The sequence below is a fragment of the Diadema antillarum genome, unplaced genomic scaffold, assembly GCF_040938485.1.
Source record: "Diadema antillarum isolate AM-2024a unplaced genomic scaffold, OU_Dant_1.0 seq00000217_RagTag, whole genome shotgun sequence".
Taxonomy (NCBI): domain Eukaryota; kingdom Metazoa; phylum Echinodermata; class Echinoidea; order Diadematoida; family Diadematidae; genus Diadema; species Diadema antillarum.
The window spans coordinates 586,097-605,400 of record NW_027271272.1 but is presented as its reverse complement, the minus strand read 5'-3'; the positions used below and the strand labels follow the sequence as shown (position 1 = coordinate 605,400).

General features: G+C 38.4%; 1 protein-coding gene across 1 annotated transcript; it reads right to left on the bottom strand.

Annotated features, from left to right (window-relative positions):
* Window positions 1-4,477: 4,477 nt before the first annotated feature.
* Window positions 4,478-19,251, bottom strand: LOC139729105 (solute carrier family 22 member 18-like). The gene is made up of 8 exons (XM_071640032.1): window positions 18,784-19,251; window positions 17,112-17,355; window positions 15,431-15,563; window positions 14,459-14,571; window positions 12,176-12,387; window positions 9,179-9,280; window positions 7,852-7,972; window positions 4,478-4,635 (listed from the first exon to the last, which is right to left on the bottom strand). The coding sequence occupies exons 1-8, from the start codon at window positions 19,156-19,158 to the stop codon at window positions 4,478-4,480; spliced, it is 1,458 nt and encodes a 485-aa protein (XP_071496133.1). The 5' UTR covers window positions 19,159-19,251.
* Between the last annotated feature and the right edge of the window lie 53 nt (window positions 19,252-19,304).

Here is a 19,304-nt window from a genome sequence, read left to right as displayed (position 1 = left end):
TTTCAATGTTGGGATTACGATGAAGTACCTATCTATATCATACCCTTCAATTGATGAAATCCTGTTACTCCGGATTGGTTGGCATAGCATTAATTATGTGACCAAACATAACATCGCAATGTTGAAGACAGAATGCCCATTGAACTAGATATATCGCTACGGCTACTGATATGCCTCCGCCATAATGCATGGTTCTCCTAATAGGTCTATAGTACAATGTCTTGACAATGTGTGATGACAGTTTCACACAATTGGCAAAATATTGAAATGACAGGTTTGACACAAATGTGCTGAATGTTCACTTTCCTAGAACTAGGTTCAATTGGATGAATGATTAAAATGTCTGAGTGCAGGTATTTGGGGAACTGATGATTTTTACTTGACTTTTGACCCTTTTATAAGTTTGTGCATTGAGTAATTTTCAAGGTATTAAGAAAAAGTATAATTTCAGTATCAAATGGGAAAATAGCATTATCTAAACCTGGCCTTTGACCTTTGACCTCACAGTTCCAAAGATAATCACTGTTAGGTTGAACATGCATAAATATGTAAGTTTCATGATGATACCTTGAGTTACTTTTGAGATATGGAGGAAAAAGTGCAATTTAGCACTTTCACTTGACCTTTTACCTTTTGACCTTTGACCTTTTGGCAAGAAACTTCCCCAAAAATATATATTGGGTAATACATGCCATACATCAAGTTTAAAAAAAAACAACCTTCAGGCATATTGCATTTTAAGGAAAGTAGTGATATTTTGAGGAGTTGACCTTGACCTTTGACCCCCCTGACCTTTGACCCATGACCCCCAACTTCCCTAGATAATCACTGCCCATCGGTACAAGCATATATACTAAGTTCCACGAAGATACCTTGAACCATTTGCGAGATATGGAGAAAAACATGAAATTTCAATTTTTTTCCACAAAATAACCTGTGACCTTTGACCTTTGACCCTGTGACCTTAAAATCCACACAAAGTATCATCCCCCAAGGATATACCCTCATACCAAGTTTGATGTAAAACCACCACACGGTTCTTGAGATATCGACAAAAACAAAACGGGACGGACGGACGTACGGACGGACGGACGGACGGACGACCCGAAAACATAATGCCTCCGGCCACTTCGTTGCGGAGGCATAAAAATGTACCATACCGTGACGTCATAGTCATGGTATATTCAGCGATAGCGTTAGTAAATTGCTATCGGTATAGGCATCAGACCACTCGGTATAATCACGTCCACTGCGCGCGGTACACTGCTTGATCGTCTGCGCTGCAATGTGTGAACAAACAACAAAACTAGAGAAACATTAATTTGTTTAAGTGAAAAAGTTTTGTAATTTTTTTGAAGATGTATTTGAGGATATGAAACAAATCTATCATGCGTTTTTTTAATCCTTTAGTAAGATCATGATTTTTTTTTTTAAATGACATTCTCTTCAAAATTTTCATACCATCACTGCCCTTCAGTGACGTCACAAATTGTTGTACACTTTCCTTCCTCTAACACACATTTGAGTAATCACACACACACACACACACACTATACACTACACAATACACCCATTCCACTCTGTGTTGATCACCCCCACATAACACACACACATGCACACAAACACGCACACACACACAACATTACCCTACCCCCCCCCAAAAAAAAAAAAAAAAATGAATACACAGCCATGAGTTCTTTGAGGAAACTTCCCCTTTAACATCTATATGGCATTCTCAAGACAACCACAAGCTCAGACAGGCTTTGCAAAACACTGTCCATGTTTGCACTACATGTATTAATATCCTTCGGTACATTACATGATAACACAAGGAGAAAGCCATTGTATTTTTTTTTTTTCATATCTCATATATTGCAATTTTAATAGACCTTTTTTATTTTAAGTAAATTAAACATTGCTTTTAAAAAAATACGACATGCAATTGTGAAGGAAGACCCAGATCCCAATCAAACAAGAGTTACAAATAGTTAGTTTGATCAATATAAGGTAATCTTTGCGGTTACACCAGGTATCAATTTGGCAATCAATTACAGCTTGAATTATAAGAGCTCTGGAAAGATTGTCTTTTAACTGCTATATACGTATAACCTAATCTGCACAAATAACCCATAATGCCAAAAAATAATACCATATGAACTAAATAATCAAAATATAACATAACATCGCATTAAGGAGTAAATGTGTCTGCACACAACATAAAACTTGAATTATTAAAGGTCAATGTTATGTCTACATCAGGCTGAACAAAGATACATGTACTGCCACATAATATCACTGATTTCCAAACAGATAAGGAAGATCAATCTTGACAGATGGGTGTGCATTCCCAAGAGCTACATCACTCTAACCTGCTACAACTCAAAACAATTTTAAGCTGAAGGATAATCCTCCTCACAATAGAACCTGGAAGAAGTCAAGTGCATGTTAAATGCACTTTGAGTAGATTGCTTTACAAACTTAGTATTGCAACCGATTGACAAATTGCCCTACATGGATGTAAATAAGCACTGAATTGATCAGTGTATTTACGTCGATGTAGGGCAATTTGTCAATCAGTTGCAATGAAAACATCTCAACGGAAGAATTTCATGAATTTGAGGAAAACTTAGTATGTAATAAATGTTTGTGTTTTCATGATGACATGGAACGTCACAGAGCCTCTTCACAATGAGATATCCTCATACGATAACTATGAAACCGCATCTTTTTGTTCTTTCACTTCCAAGTATTAAAGGATGACCTCATGATGAAAACATTAACATCATACAGAAGAACTCTTACAATGAGGTAAACTAAACCTGCTTATGACAAGGTGATTTTGCAAATCCCAACTCTTTATACTTCTTTGTCTTTGTACCATGATGCAATGAGGAACCTGATATAACAACATAATCGTCACAGTTTTTAGGTCTTTATCTATAGCGTACTCTTGTTATAACAAGATTCTTCGGGACTGGCAGTTTTCTTTCATTATAACGAAATTCCATTAAAACCGAACAGTAAAGTGTCTAAAGGTAATATATAGTCGATAACAAGAGTCCTAGGGACCGGCAGTTTTCTTTCATTATGACGAAATTCTATTAAAACCGAACAGTAAAGTGTCTAAAGGTAATATATAGTTGATAACAAGAGTCCTCAGGACCAGCAGTTTTCTTTCATTATAACGAAATTCCATTAAAACCGAACAGTAAAGTGTCTAAAGGTAATATATAGTTGATAACAAGAGTCCTTGGGACCGGCAGTTTTCTTTCATTATAACGAAATTTCATTAAAACCGAACAGTATAGTATATATATAAAGATAATATATAGTTGATTACAAGAGTCCTTGGGACCAGCAGTTTTGTTTCGTTATAACGAAATTTCATTAAACCGAACAGGATACTGTAGAAAAATACATAGATCATAATTTGGGGAGCTGAATTCTGATTTCATTGAGTTTCATTACAACTGTGTTTGTTATAATGGGAGTGCACTGTAATGAGGTTCCCTAATAAAAGTTCTGAGCTGTACACGTTGTGATGAAATGTCCATCTGGCAGAGAAAGAGATGCTTCGAGATAGAAATCAGAAACGAGGCACACTAAATCAGCTGAGGACTGATACACATTTTACCTCCTAGAAATTATAGCATTAATCTGTGATAATACCCGTAGTTGAAATAAAGGACACATGATTGTTTAATAAAGTTTTGATTCATTTCGCTCTTCCATGTCACTGATTGAGTTCAAATTGACAGCAGAATTCAAAAATTTTTCTTTTTGGATAATGATTTTTGTACCCAAAAGGAGAAAAAATAAACAAATAAACTTAATATTGATCATCACATCAAACATCTGAGTTTTTACAAAGTCAAGACAATTAGCCAACTGCCTTGATTTACCTGATATGGATCAGACACAACTGGCATAACATATCCAAAATTAAGTTTTCTCTCTTTTCATTTAACATGATTGAGGAGACTCAAATATAGTGTAATCAACTGATAAATACAGACAATCTGCTGGCGATTTTGAAAACAGCATGAAAAGCTTAAGTGAAATAGGACCTAAAGACAGAGTCTACAGGAGTTATGTATTCTAGACATCTGTCTTTAAGAAAGATGTATTTCAGGGTTACCCGACTATAAACACAGAGATTACAGATATATACACATACACGAACAATATGCTATCTAAAAGGCACTTATTATGTCAGATCTAGTAATAACCTACATGGATCTACATGTAGTTCTTTAAAACAGTCCATCTGAGAGAGTTTGAACAGGAATGAGGAAATATATATATCTTTCTATTTGTGTTTCTTCTGACAATGCCAAATAAGATGGGGGAAAATACTGATAACTCTGCTAGACACTCAGCCACCTGTGGGTTATTTGAGGGCAGGGTCTCTAGCTATTCCAGGGCTAATTAGCATGGTGCTTCATGCACCTCTGCCCCCCCTTCCAACCACCCTCTTCTAGTAGCGGGTCAGGACCATCAGGAGGACCAGATTGACGGCTGCTCCGACGACGCCCAGTGACGGAAAGCCAAAGTGAGTCAAGAGCTGAGCCCCGACAATCGGGGCCACGGTTCCCAGCAGCGACAGCCCAGCATGACTCAGACCCAGGATGGTACCTGGTGGATAGAAAGAAGGAGGAGAAGGGTATGAGGAATGAGGAGCTCGGGATCTCATTAGAAAACACCCCCAAAACAAAACAAACAAACAAACAAAACAAAAACAAAAACAAAAAAGAGCAACCACAACAACAACAATCAAAACAAAACTCCTGTTCTACGGGATGGGGCACAGAGTACAAAGGCTTGGCTCTCTCAAATAATCATTCATGTACATGTATGTTATGTTTTAAAGACATGGTAGCATGGGGATTCATGGATGACTGTTTCATTCGACTATTGGGGTACATTTGAAAACCATGTACAGCACCGGTCAGCGAATATGTGCATTGAAGTGTATGCCCATCAGTAACGGTCAACACCTGTCGAGATTCTTTGGCTGTGTGTGTGTTCTTAATTAACCCGTTGAGGACGGACTGATTTTGCTACAACACGCATTTCCCTTAGACACCTGCCCGAGTATACTCAGGACTCGCCCTCAACGGGTTAAAAAGAGAAAAACAACAAAACATAGCATTGTACAAAGTGGCCAAAGTCCCTGTCCTGGCACAGAAGGGGTTAAACATGGTATTTAACCTTGGTCGGCAAAGATTTACCACTTCTTTGATGAAGAACATTCATGTTTGATACAGTGTCTTAAGGTTCATGTCTCAGTGAAGTTTCAGTAGTAAACCATTCCTACTTTAACCTTGTCCTTCACAGCTCAGAACTAGTGAATTAGTTTCATACTACCCTAGGCAGTGGATTTCCTTCACCCTATTTTTTTTCACCAGCTTGCTTTACACCAGGTTTACACAGCTCAGCTCATTAAGTGCCATGACAACCCCACCATATCGCAGCTCTAGATATAGCTGCCGTGGGACTATTTGTGGGGTAGGCTAACTTTTCCCCAGAAAGCCGGTGAGGAACAGAAACGGGGCTTGAGCTTTCCACCAGGGAAATTGATGGGCTTAACAGGAGCTGGGATTTGGGGGGCCTCAGTCACAGCGGGAATGATGTGGGGCTGAGGCATAATGTTGTCAACTAGAAACATCTTTTGCACGAATGTCACTCAGGTTCTTCTCAGCAGCTGATGACTCACAGTAACAACACTTCTTTTTTTTTTAAAGATATTTTAAAAGGAAGATGTTAAAACACCTGCTGGGATCACATGAACAGACAGGCATGATCATGCATGTAAAGCAAGTCTTAACATTACTTTGTCTTTTAGAAATGCTAAATTGTATACTTGAGCTTCAAAGATAGCTTCTAGTGTGATTACAATAGCTCATGGTCCTCCTTTGTTGCTTTACACTTATCAAATCAAAATCAAATCAAAATTAGTTCAATGAGGACATAAAGTGCAGAAAGCCTGTAGAGTCTTACACAACATCTTCACTTCTTGTTATGAAAGAAGAAAAATTCATACTTTTTTTCAGTGAATTATTTTTTGTGTGTGTGTCATTTGCATGCTGGCCAGTATCACGTCCTTCGACTGAATTAACCCTTGGCGTGCAACATCAACATAATACTGTTCATGCCATATACTTGGCAAGTTTTTTTTTTTCTCAAATTTCATGAGTTGGGTGCTGTTTGTGAATTTAACATCACACGAAATTAATAACTCTGATCTCTTTGTGAATGCAGACATACAAGCACACATTTCTTTGTTCATTTCTGTAATAAGCTTCATCTAATCTTTCACAGTGAAAGTCACAGGTGCCAATTTAGTGATGATGAGATGTCAAAGACTTTAGCAAATTTTCCCAAGGACCAGATAGGTTGAGGGCCTAACTTTCTTAATTAAAAAAGGTGCTTTTGGATCAAAAACAGCCCCTCCCCACCACCATCATTGATTCCCCTTGCACCTTTCATAATTTTCCCTATGCCGGAAACTGCCACCTGCTAACAACCATTTTTGAACAGCACCAACAGCAAATGGCTTGATGGTGGAGCACAGAAAATCTTACAACTTTACTTCAACTGCTGTTTTTCATTTCCAAATGGAGTGCCATACAAACTGATATAAAACAAAACATTCATCTTCCTTTCATTGCATGATTCTTGCTGTAAATCATCAAATGCTGATATCAAAATTGCATCAGGGTATTAAATCGGGATTGACGTGTGGTCTTAAAACTCTGATTGTCCCTAAGTAGGCTAATCTCTGTGGTATAAACTTGAATCCTCAGCCTCAATGATCTAACAATGACATCATCTGCCGCACAAGAGCCTTGAAGAATGGCCTGGTTTACAGCAATTTGTGGTTGCAAGAATCTACACCAAGCCCCTCAACGACAGACATCATTTGCCTCCTACAAATAGAGTCATGCACAACAGTAGTGGGATGGGGTAAGGGGTCCTGGGCAGCCCCACCTCACTGTTCCCCTGTATAGGTAGCTTTTAACAAAGTGTGCTCTTGCACACCTAGCAAAGACGGGGGTTGGAGTTGGGAGAGTAGCTACTAGGTTTAAGGTTAAAGGAATTGTACAGTTTTGATTTAGAAGGGGCTGCATGTTTCCTACTTTTTTTGTGTGTGATGGTGAGATAATGAGAAACCTCACATGAAATATGAAAGAACATGTAATTCTTAGAGGAATTCAAAGTTTATTTGATGAAAATTGGTCTCGAAATGGCTGAGATAATATCCAAACAAAGCTAGCCTAATAAAATGTGACAGACCCCGACTTTTATTAGGATTGCCTTGTTTTACCTCGTTTTTGGATATCTCAGTCATTTCAAAACCAATTTTCATCAAATAAACTTTCAATTTCCCACAGAATTGTATGCTCTTTAACATTTCATAGAGTGGTTTCTACACATCTCGCAAAATGTTAAAAGCTAAATCCTCACCTCAACCAATACTATACCATCCCTTTAAAGTCTTAGTGAACAGGAACAGGGTAGGGGACAGGAGTTTGGGCTGGGATCGGGATCTACCGGTATATTGGGGTTTGTTTTAGGGTTAGGTTGGAAGTAGGGTTTGGGTTGGATGTGGGGTTTGGGTTTGGGATGAGTTTGGGAATAGGGTTTAGAATAAGAATTTGGAGATGGGACTTGGATTGAAGCTGCAACAGGTACTGGGCTTGGGATAGAGTTCACAGGTTTCTAGGACAAATTTGGGGGTTGGGTTTTGCTGCCATTGGGGTTAGGGTTGGGGTTGGGGTTGGGGTTGGGGTTGGGATCTCAGGGACAGGAGGTTGGTTGAGCCACAAAGGAAATGCGGGCGCCACTCACCAGATTCTGAGGCAGGAACCGATTTGGTGAGGACGCTGGTGATGACTGTACCCACAATGCAGTTCCCACAGTTCATGGGAAGCATGACGCCCGCCAGCTGCCAAGCATCCTGGACCATGGTCTGTCAGCAAAACATCCATCAAACAAACAGGAGTTACTTGTCAGTCCACAAATTTGTACTATCAATTAATGATTCATTTTTTGTTGTCTTCTTCAATCTATTTCACTTATTCGTTTATTTACTTATTTATCTATTTATTTATTTAATTTTAGCATGATAAGAGGATAGTGGTTGCTTCAACTTAAATGAATCCTTGCTACAGGTGACAATGTTATCACCCACAACTCATTAAATGGTTTGTGCACAAATATATCATTAACTTATGTTTTTTGTAACTTTGCAAATAGTCCCCCCCGCAAAATAATAACAATAATAATAATAATAATAATAATAATAATAATAATAATAATAATAATGATAATAATAATTATATAATATATAATAATAATAGCATAATAATAATAATAATAATAATAATAATAATATTAATAATAATAATGACAATAACAATGATAAATAATAGCAATAATGATAATGATAATAATAACAATAATGATAATAATGATAATAATAATAATAATAATAACAATAATGATAATGACAAGAGTCATCCTTCACATCAAATCAACAGAGATTTGATGTGAAGGATGCATATGTAGATATTTTACTTTTTTATTTTACATGAAAGGAAATTACTGCATATTTGTGAGTAGGTCAGTGGGAGACTCTTGAGGCCTTGCTATTACCACACCATCTAATTTGCATATTATGCCACTGCCACCAATATCACTGTTGTGGAAAACATGTGAAACTTTTATATTCTGTAACATTCTTATTCTTGGTGCAATTTTGATTGAATTTCTCCTATTCCATTTTTTCCTTTTATTTCACTCAGTAAAGATGAACATGTGGAATTCAACTTTGATGGGGTCTTCATGTCTGCCAACAAACTTGCTTTGTTTACATTATTTGATGTTCATAAAAGTATTTGCTGTTTTATTTGATATGTGTTATTCAAATCTGTTAAAAACTACAGAATAGATTTGCCACATACTGTAAAGCAAAATATGCTTTCAGGACATGAAATCTTCACAAATTGGAGCCGACGACCTTTTTTGCGGCATGAAATTTTAACGAATCGTCACTGGCATTCAATGCATATAGTGTACACAAGAGCTTTCGCATGCATTGTAATTTCGTGAATCTTGGCTCTCGCGAAATTAAAATGCATGTGAACATTCCTGGTTATACATTACAGAAACTCACCAGTCCAAGATAGCTGAACGCCAGGACCACGGCACTTCCCCTCAATAGCCTCATCTCACTAAATCTCTTGGTCAGCTCTCCGATCACAAAACCCTGTACAATCTGTCATCAGCGAAAAAGGAAGAGAAAAAAAACCAACTTGTTGAGGACTACCTCATCTTTACCTTTTCTGAAAACACACTATTTCCCATAGACACCTGCCCAGTCCCGAGTATACTCCGGACTGATCTGCAAAATGTTACAAATTCGTGGCTAACCTTTCGTAAATGTGGATACCAAAAAGGCAGAGAGCAAGCTGTGATGTAATCATTGGAAGGTGGGGAAGAGTTGTGATGCTTACAAAGACACTGGTCGACCATTGAAAAAAAGGAGAAATGATCCATGCTTCAATTTGTGACCACATTTGGGAATAATTTATTTATGTTTGATCCATTGCAATGGGTTAAAGGACAAGTTCACCTTCATGTACATGTGGATTGAGTGAACGCAACAATATTAGTAGAACACATCATTGAAAGTTTGAGGAAAATCCGACAATCCGTTCAAAAGTTATGAATTTTTTTAGTATCTGGGCAATTACTGCTGGATGAGGAGACTACTACAGTGTGTGATGTCACATGCGTACAACGATATAATGAAAATAAAAAGAGAATTTCACAAAATTTTACTTTTTGAATAAAGTGCACATTTCTTGGACTTGTTACTGATGTATGTTAAGGATAATATTATTCCCCTTGCCTTCTGAAAGAGAGAAGTCGAGTGTTCTTTTGTTATGCGAGAAAAGTGAAAATAAGGTGAATTTTCTTTATACTTTCTTTATACCATTGTACTCATGTGACATCACAAGCTATAGTAATCTTCTCATCCAGCCATGACTGAGCAGAAACTTTAAAAATTCATAACTTTTGAACGGATTGTTGGATTTTCCTCAAACTCTCACTGATGTGTTCTACTAATATTGCTGCATTCACTCAACCCACATGTCTATGAAGGTGAACTTGTCCTTTAAAGGAATGGTATAGTTTTGGTTGAGATGGTGCTTCAAGTTTCCAACTGCTTTTGTTTTCTTTTTTGTGAGATAAGGAGAAACCTCTTATGAAATATGAAAGAGGATACCATTCTAAGAGGAAGTCAAAGTTAATCTAATGAAAACTGGTTCTGAAATGGGTGAAATATTAAAAAACAAAGAGGTCCTGATAAAAGTGGGACCCACCTTTTACTGCGACCACTTTGTTTTTCATTGCTTTTGGACATCTCAGCCAATTCAAAACCAATTTTTATCAAAATAAAATTTGAATTACTATTAGAATTGTATGCTCATTAATACTTTCTAAGTGGTTTCTGATCATCTTGCAAGAAGTTAAAATCTGAATCCCCATCTTAACCAAAACTATTCCACCCCAATAAAATATTGATGCCTTCTGAATTTTCATCGAATGCAACCGAAAACTGTCACAGTCAGCTGTTTAATTGCATAATCATAGCTAAAATAAGAAATTTGGTAGATGCTCCCTCTAGTTCTTACTTTATTATCATTATCTTTTTTTAAATATACTTACTGTCTCACATGCTTTAACTGATTGGAGATAAATCCGACATGAGCAGGCTGCCCCACAAAATATCTAAGTTCTGGATTCAATAGATGACTCAACTTCTTCCATTCTTTTAATAAAAGTGCATGAAGAGTTCAAGGTAGTGACTCATGGGATAGCTTTGAATGTCACCGACATGACAGCAAAAAAGGGGTTTCAACCCACACATTTAGTACAAAATAGACAGAAAAAAACAACAAAGGCAAATATTACTCTTCATGTTACAATCAATCTGATGAAATATGGGTATAAACCCATCCACATTGGGGGGGGGGGGGGGGGGGGGGGGTATTTTGCTGACTTCCCTTCCAAGAGCCCATGATGAGGGGTACTGTAAAACATGATATTTTCGCGGCATGAAATTTTCACGAATTGGAGCCGACGGCCTTTTTTGTGGCATGAAATTTTCGTGAGTTGCCTCTAACTTAAATGCGTTTAGTGTAGACAAGAACTTTCACGTGCATGTTAATTTCCCGAATCTTGGCTCTCGCGAAATTCGTGAAATTAAAATGCATGCAAACACTCCTCGTTCTACAGTAATTTTGATGTCGTCTTTTCCAAAAGCCTGTGACAGGGGGCCAAAATACCAACCCATCATTTCCATCTTTAAAGGGGTGTCTCTAAGAATCTGGAACAAGCATATCGTCGCTGGGGTGACAAGACCTTGTATCTGAAATTTTGGTGAAAATGACTCCAAAAATGAAGGCACCACGGCATGTCAAAGGAAAGGCTATCCCATTCGCTATAGTGCTTTGACTGCCATGTTTTTTGGCTCTCCTGAACATTTGACATTTTGTAGAAATGAGGTATTGTCGCCCCAGCGACGATATGTGTATGGTTGACCGGCTGAGAGTGGGGCTCCAGGTTTAGAGATCATCTTGTCTTACATGATGAATTCTACCCATGTACATTCCGTATCTAGCTGGTTGTAATTTGAAACAGCCTTATCAATCTATCTAATAGATTACCTCATCTCGTCAGGAGGGAAAATTTCCAAACAAAATGTCCCTGGCACTTGGGTGCATAACACATTACAATAGCATATATATTGATTCTGAAAAACAGTGCTCTGAATTATTTTGAATTCTTTGTTGAACTGTGACTGTGACTTTAAGAAGAAGAATGTATATCACTTTAACACTGAGATATGAAACATTTTGATATCAAAAATTGATATCATTCAATTTATGTATTGTCCTTGTCACTGTCTTATGTAAGAACTATGAGGGAATATTTCTGAAGTTTATTGAAGCATGAAGCAAAATAGATGTGAAGAGCTTCAGTATCAGCAAATTATGTCTGAAATTCCTGACGTTCCATGTCGAAGAAAATAAGCATTGCTTCGAGCAAAGATGAAATCTGGTTCATCAAACACACAAATTTGTCAAAGAGTTGCGACACTCACAATACTGATGACGCCTTGGAAAGACAGGAAGTAGCCATTTTGGTCTGAGGTGAGCTGGAACTTCTCCATGATGATGATGGCGAACATTGAGTGGAGGATCGCCCCCGGCAACCCAGCAATGATGTTCACCACGAGGAAGAACGCAGCACTTGGCGACGATCGCACGAGGCTCGCAAATTTTTGAATACTGAACAGGCTGCCACTGGATCTGTCTATCATTTCGAACGTGAGGAGTAAAGATGAAAACAAACGGTATAGTACAGACACACTGAATTCTTTAAAAAAAAAAAAATACTTTGGGGCCCAAACGTTTATTCAAGCACTACATAACATCTTGTTACAAAGTGCGAACACAACACATGGACAATTTCGGGTAAAATGAGTATGTGAAATGTACCTGGCAGCTTAAAATTATTGTTGAAGTGGGATGGCATCCTGATATGTTGCTTTGTATGAAAGCAAAAAAGTAGATCAGTGAAACTTTTGGGGAAAAAATCTGTCTGATAAAGAATAATGAATTATAAAAGTTTAGAGAGCAAGCCAAATTGGCAGCTCTATGTGATCTATGTGTTGAGCAGCTTTCCATTCTGTTTGAACAAAAAAAAAAAATCACCAATTTTCATTTTTCTCCCAAGAAAAAATATCTTCTGACCTGTTCTGAGTACATAGCCAGGATTATATGCTTTTGCCCCTCCACTTTGGCAAATACGTTCTGTGTCTAAATATTTGAGAAAAACAAAATGAAGTGAAAATTTTAGCTGCAGCGCACACCCCTCCACTCTTGCACAGTGCCAGACATGGACACATGCAAACACCAATGATGGAAAAAAAGGGGGAAAAAAAAGAGCAGTTTTGCAAACGTCAGCAGAGTTGTCTTCCCTTTGGCACAAGATTTACAAAAGCAACACATTCTGGAAATCTTTCTTTTTTTTTGGGGGGGGGGGGGGAAATGAGCTTTTGCTCATGCTGGACCAACACCTCGAATTCACTGCCACAAGAGCTGAAAGACTTAACTCCTTTGAATAACATCCTTTAGAGCAACCTATGTGTAAAATCCTCCTTGTTTGACCATGCGTTCTGAAGACAGACATCCTTCCTTTCCTTTACGGTACATTCAGTCATTTTGGTTTGGTGTAAAGCGCCTTGAGCATTTAATGAAAATGATGCAACAGAAATTGTATGTAACATCATTATTGGATATGAGTTTTCTTTAACCCTAACTAGGCCGGGGGGGGGGGGGGCCTCCAAGGCCCCCCCTCGACGTTCCGCGGAATGTATTGCAATTGCAAAATGCTATCGCCGCGACGTTTCATGACTTTTTTTTCGAGTCTCCCACATCTTTTGACACAAAATTTGCGACGCCCAGGCGCGCGTTTCCGAAGTTACACATAAATATGTACATGCATGTCAGAACAAAAATTGCTCAAAAACGTGAATTCGTGTACAATTTCAATGCAAACTGTGCTTACAGGCAAATTTCATAAAAGCATGATTATTTTGGTGTTTTATTGATTAAAATCAATGAATAACATATTTTCTTGTTCGGAGCGATGTCGCGGACAAATTTCATCGAAAAAAACAATGAAAAACATAAAGTCGAAAAAACAAAGAAATACATAAGAAATTCAAAAAACAATAAGATACTTAAGAATTTTTTCTGATATCACAATTTCTTTTATTACATTTGCTAAGGACACTAAAAAGAATATTTACACAAAAAAATGTGCCTGTTTTGAGCTTTACTTAGTGATTTATACCAAATAGTCTGATTTCATGCATCATTACGCATAAATTAGCATAATTTAGCATAAATGATAATTTTTTGAAAAATTAACTTCATAGTATTTTAGATTACATCATAGGCAATGTGTGTGCCAATTTTCATCGACGGCCCCCCCCCCCCCCCCCCCCCCCGCTCTATCAACTACCTAAATAGCCCGGCCTAGTTAGGGTTAATTAATCTCACTCTATACAAATGATATTTATAAGATTGCAATTGCCGATCTACAATTTTTCACAAACATGTCACCAGTTCCTTTTTTTTTCTTCTTGACATGATTGTTACAAAATGTCGATCAGCAGTTGCAATCTTACAGATGTCATTTGTACAAAGGGAGACAAATTGAGGAAAACTCATACCCTATATCTTCACCCCTCTGCCTAATTATCTCTTGCTTTCATCATCATTATTAAACACATTCCAAAAACGTTCAGCAGCAAGTGGGCAGTAGTCGACAGCGACACATGTCACTTTTGACCCTACTGATCTTGTTCTAGCCTCACCAGACTGTGGTTGGGCAGGTTGAGGTGGCTTGGTGATGGCTGGAATGAAGAGGAGCACGAGAGCAATGCTTACGCAGGAGCCAAGGCAGGCAACCGCTGCGGCAGACTGTTCACTGTAAAACAGAACAGACCGGCAAGACACTGGAAGATTAATAGAGTACAGAGCTACAGGGAATCTCATTATACAGTAGCAAAGACCTAAAAACCATACCCATAATCTACATTGTCAGATCAGTGTTTAAAGACAGAAAAATATTGAGATTTGGGACCATATAGGAGGGGTTAGTTACTGTATATAATCTGACCTCTTTTTAACAACTGAAGGTTAGATTGTGTACAGTATCATTTTCATGCGAGTTTAGATACGGGAGGTTTATGCAGGGAACCTACCCTTAGTTTGAGTGTTCACATGGGTGAATGAAGACACTATTGTATAAGGGAGATGTTTGCTCGGGAGGCTTCTCTCATAGCTATAGCAGGCTTCCTAACCCCACACAGAAGCTGTGGAAAGTTATTGAGAGCACACAAATCATATGGTGTTCAAATCAGGGGAAGTTCATTGGCATTTCGACCTTTGACCTTGCCCAACTTCACCCATACTAAAACCTGACTGGCATCTTTAGGTGATGTGCCTGTGGTGTAAATTTTGGTGATCATAGGTCAAAGCTGTGGAAAGTTAGAGAGAGTACATTGTCATCAAATTGTTGATGATGCCAAGGATGCAGCGGCCACTGCGACGGAAAAGTGACACCCGTGTCTCATTTCCTCAGTTCCGCTACATGGGTGAGATAGAAAGAAATACATTCTAATGTAAACTGTGGATGTTACGAGAGCCAACATGTTTTACATTTGGTTGCTAATATTGTTGCTTTGTTGTTGATATACTGGCTAGAAGTTGGAGGTGCATTAACAATGTGGGTGATCAGCAACAATACAAATTTGGACCGATCCAGCATGGATCTTTGCACTAACCTTGTGTACACACTGACCCACCCTCCTATGAGTGGGCCAACCACAATCCCAATGGAATAGAACATGCTGACTTTCCCCAGAGCTTCCGTTCTGCCCGCATCATTGGTGAGGTCAGCTATCACCATCTGGGTTCCTGCAAGATGAAGCCACATGACTCATGAAAACCAATTATGGTCTTTACCACTGAAACTAGATAGGCCCTATGGGATGATCATTAAAGTCTAGAAGGCTTTGGGAGTTCACCTCTTCTCAACACAAATACACTTAAGTCAGTACCGGTAATCAACATAGGCAGACACCTTTTTATATTTCTCTCAGTACTTTTAGAATAGGAACAGAGGCAGCAAAGTCACCATAAAGCATATCTTTCGCTGTTGTTTTATTTTCATGAATTTTGTGAGTTGACATGTCATTAATTGAATTACAAAACATTTCATCCATTCACTCCTCCATTTCCCCCTCTCTCTTTCTCTTTTCCCCTATCTCTCTTTCTCTATTTGATGACAACAAAACATTGATGGGTCAGAGAGGGTACAGAGCCTGTGGAATTATGTCACATCTACATATCTTTGGTCTAAATAAAAAGTACAGTTGAACCTCTCTTATCCGGCCTCCCTTTATCCGGATCTCTCTATTATACGGACGCAATCTCGCCGTGATTGTTTTTTTTTAATAATACACTTGTAATTACGGGAGGAAAGGGGGATTCCCAACTCCTTGAGAACTCCTACACAAACACACATGAGCTACATATACTTGATACATTTCTTAACAATTATTTAGGTAAATCATCCCAAGAATTTATAAAAGAAAATGATTTCATTCTTGCAAACACGAACCCCTATTTTGGGGTCTGTTACTGAGTGTAACAATGAAAAGGTTGCAGTATACACATTACTACATGTGGTACTACAATGGGCTACATCAGTACATAGTACATGTATAAAGCATTGAGTCTCCCGTATCCGGCCAAATCCCTTATCCGGATGAGCCCCGGTCCCGACTTGTCCGGATACGAGAGGTTCAACTGCAATAGAAATAAGGCTCATATTTCTTCAAATTATAGAGCATTAGCGAGTAAACAGTGCACTCCCGTTATAACGAACAAGGTTATAACAAAATTCCGGTTACAACAAAGTAAAAATTCAGGCCGCAACATTATCCAGTCTATGTGCTCATATTGTTTATATTTTCGGTTATAACGAAATTTTGTTATAACGAAGGAAAACTGCCAGTCCCGAGGACTTTGTTATAACAGGAGTCCACTGTACCATAACTTGCAATGCTTTGTTTGGTCTTGCTTCATTTAATAAAAAAAAGCATGCACTGAGGAAATAACTTCTGACCAATCACGAAACCTATCTGGCCTCACTATCATAACACTTTGAGCCACAGGATCTGACAAACTTTGTAGTTTGACCCTGAGAGCAAGCCATGGACATCTCCTTCTTGGGAAAGGTAAGTTCACAAAATGTTCAGAGAGTGATAACCCTCTATACTAGACCATTGCTCTGTAACTTGAAAAAACAGATGGGGATCTGAATCTACACACAAAAACCACATTTCTTGTGATGGGCAGGGGCTTGATGGGTTAAACTTTGTATGTGAACAGGCACCTTGTAGGCTCATGAGGTAAATTCACACTGAAAATTCTAATCTGGTGTTCTCATGAAACACATACCATGGAATGAATGAAGGAAGAGGGAGGGAACTCTGGACAGAAAGACGAGGGCAGTGTTCGTTGCAATGCTCAGGGTGCCGTAGACAGCGGCAGCTGACGTGTACGCTAGGGCCAATGCAGCGCGTCCCCCGTAGACGTCACCGAAGCGGCCAAAAATGGGACCGCCGATGAGGGCAGCCAGAGAGAAGAACGTCTGGAGGTAGCCAAAGGTGACCATGTCTATTCCAAGCTTCCTGGTCAAGTACTGGATTAAAAACCATCAAAAGAAAGTCAGATATAAGAGAGTACCGGGTAAGTATATCATATGGGTGTGTGTGCATTATACACAAATGTAAAAATTCATACCCAACAGAAAAGACGATGGAATGATGGTGAAAGAGGACAAGAAGAATACACAGAAATCAAAGTTTTTGAATATTTATTTAAACTTTAAAAACACATATACCTCTAGTATTTGTTGTTTTGTTTTTCTTTTGTTATTCACAATGGAATGCATGAATACAAGTACAAGAGAAAGAAAGGAAAAGAAATAGGAAGAAAATACAACTTTTTTATCAAAATGCAAAAGTATATCATAAAAATAGATAAAAGATGGTAAACTATTAAAAAGAAAAAAGAAAGGTGAACACTTCTATTAAGCAAATATCACTGATTGTACTACTATACAGTATCACTGAAACAATGTACATGTACAACTTCTGACAATAAGAACTTCATGACTTGACCGAAAGATCGGTCTGTATCTGGTCGTCGGGGAAATGTTCCGCGGAGGCTGTGTCTGGCTTCACGGATCCCCTCCTTATTTGTCTACGGAGGAGAGTGATAACGTCAAAAAAATAAAAGACTCCTCCGGTTAGACGGATCTTTCTGTCTACTCCATGACCATCAATTCAATATCAAATCATGATTGGTGTTTGGGAAGATATTAGCATCTTAATTGTTGATTGAATTCAGTTTGGCATTGTTCGTCTTCCAAAAAGTTACAATACAAATCTTGATACAAGTATGAACACTGTTTATGGTAACAGTAAGTATCCCTGTATATCATCTACGATTCAATCTGGTTTATAATTCCTAGATCTATAGCTCATTGCATTGAGACCTACATTATTTGAGTCAGGATTGGAGATAATAACACAGATCCAAGTTACTTGATTACTAACTGACCAATAACCTATAGTTTATAAATGAATGTTACTTTAATAGCAACTGATCTTATGGTGATGATCAAAATGATAATCATTAAAGCAGGCCCTTTATACTGAAGAATACTGTAGAAACTCTAGACTATGTCATGAATGATAAAATAATAATTTGACACTCTAATTGCTACTCCAATTAATTATTGCAAATTAGTCTTCTCCACATCCACAATGTATCTGTAAACATAAAGTTTGGGGCCACCCCCCTCCCCCCCCCCCCCCATTGCTCCTCCTCCTCCTCTTCCTAAGGCTAAGATGCCCCTGCCCCTTCGTGGCCTCCCTCTCTCTCCTCCATATTACCAATCTGGATGGTCTTGCTTTGCCTGAACTTGTTATTTGAAGTGAAGATGGCATTGCATGTACAAAGTTTGTCATTGAATGGATAAGAAATTCAAATAAATACCCGCGTAGTGTAAAGTTATTGATTGCAAATCAAAGAAGGTGATTGATAATGGTTTTTACTGCATTACCGGTAAAACACCGACTTGAATCCAAAAACACACAGCGTACAGAAAGGCATTTATCAGGAGTACTGTTTTCACAAGTTCGACGTTAATTCTGGTGTTATGAGCGCGGACTTGGGTTCCGCGACTTTGTCCAGAATGTTCCATGTTAGCCCTTGGTAGCTTCTTTTTGTCACTTCTGGGAACAGAATGAGTTTGTTCTTGACGAGTTTCCTCACGCGTGAAGGCGTTCGCGAGAGCGGATGCTCCGCCACGATCTCCGGGGCTACTCTGGCCGGGCTGTTCGGGAGGGAGTGGGTCTGACTCACCGGCGGCGGCTGCGTTCTGATTCTTGGAGTTACGGTTGTTCTCATCAGAGGTCGGTTTAGGATAACTTATCATCCCGATCGAAGCATACACTTCTCTGCGACCTGTGCCTAGAGGTGCAAACACTTCGATGAAGAAAAGAAATACAAAAATTCGCACTTTACATGATTGTTGTCTCCAGCATTTGAGCTTTGGACTCGCAAATGTACACGTCTACGGGT

What these genes read in the sequence shown, in the direction of transcription:
- LOC139729105 (XM_071640032.1), bottom strand. Translation starts at nt 19,158, where the DNA reads ATGATAAGTTATCCTAAACCGACCTCTGATGAGAACAACCGTAACTCC. An exon ending in ACCTGCCCAACCACAGTCTG is followed by an intron (nt 12,388 to 14,458) that starts GTGAGGCTAGAA and finishes TCGAAATGATAG; the next exon opens with ACAGATCCAGTGGCAGCCTG. An exon ending in TCCAAGGCGTCATCAGTATT is followed by an intron (nt 9,281 to 12,175) that starts GTGAGTGTCGCA and finishes CGCTGATGACAG; the next exon opens with ATTGTACAGGGTTTTGTGAT.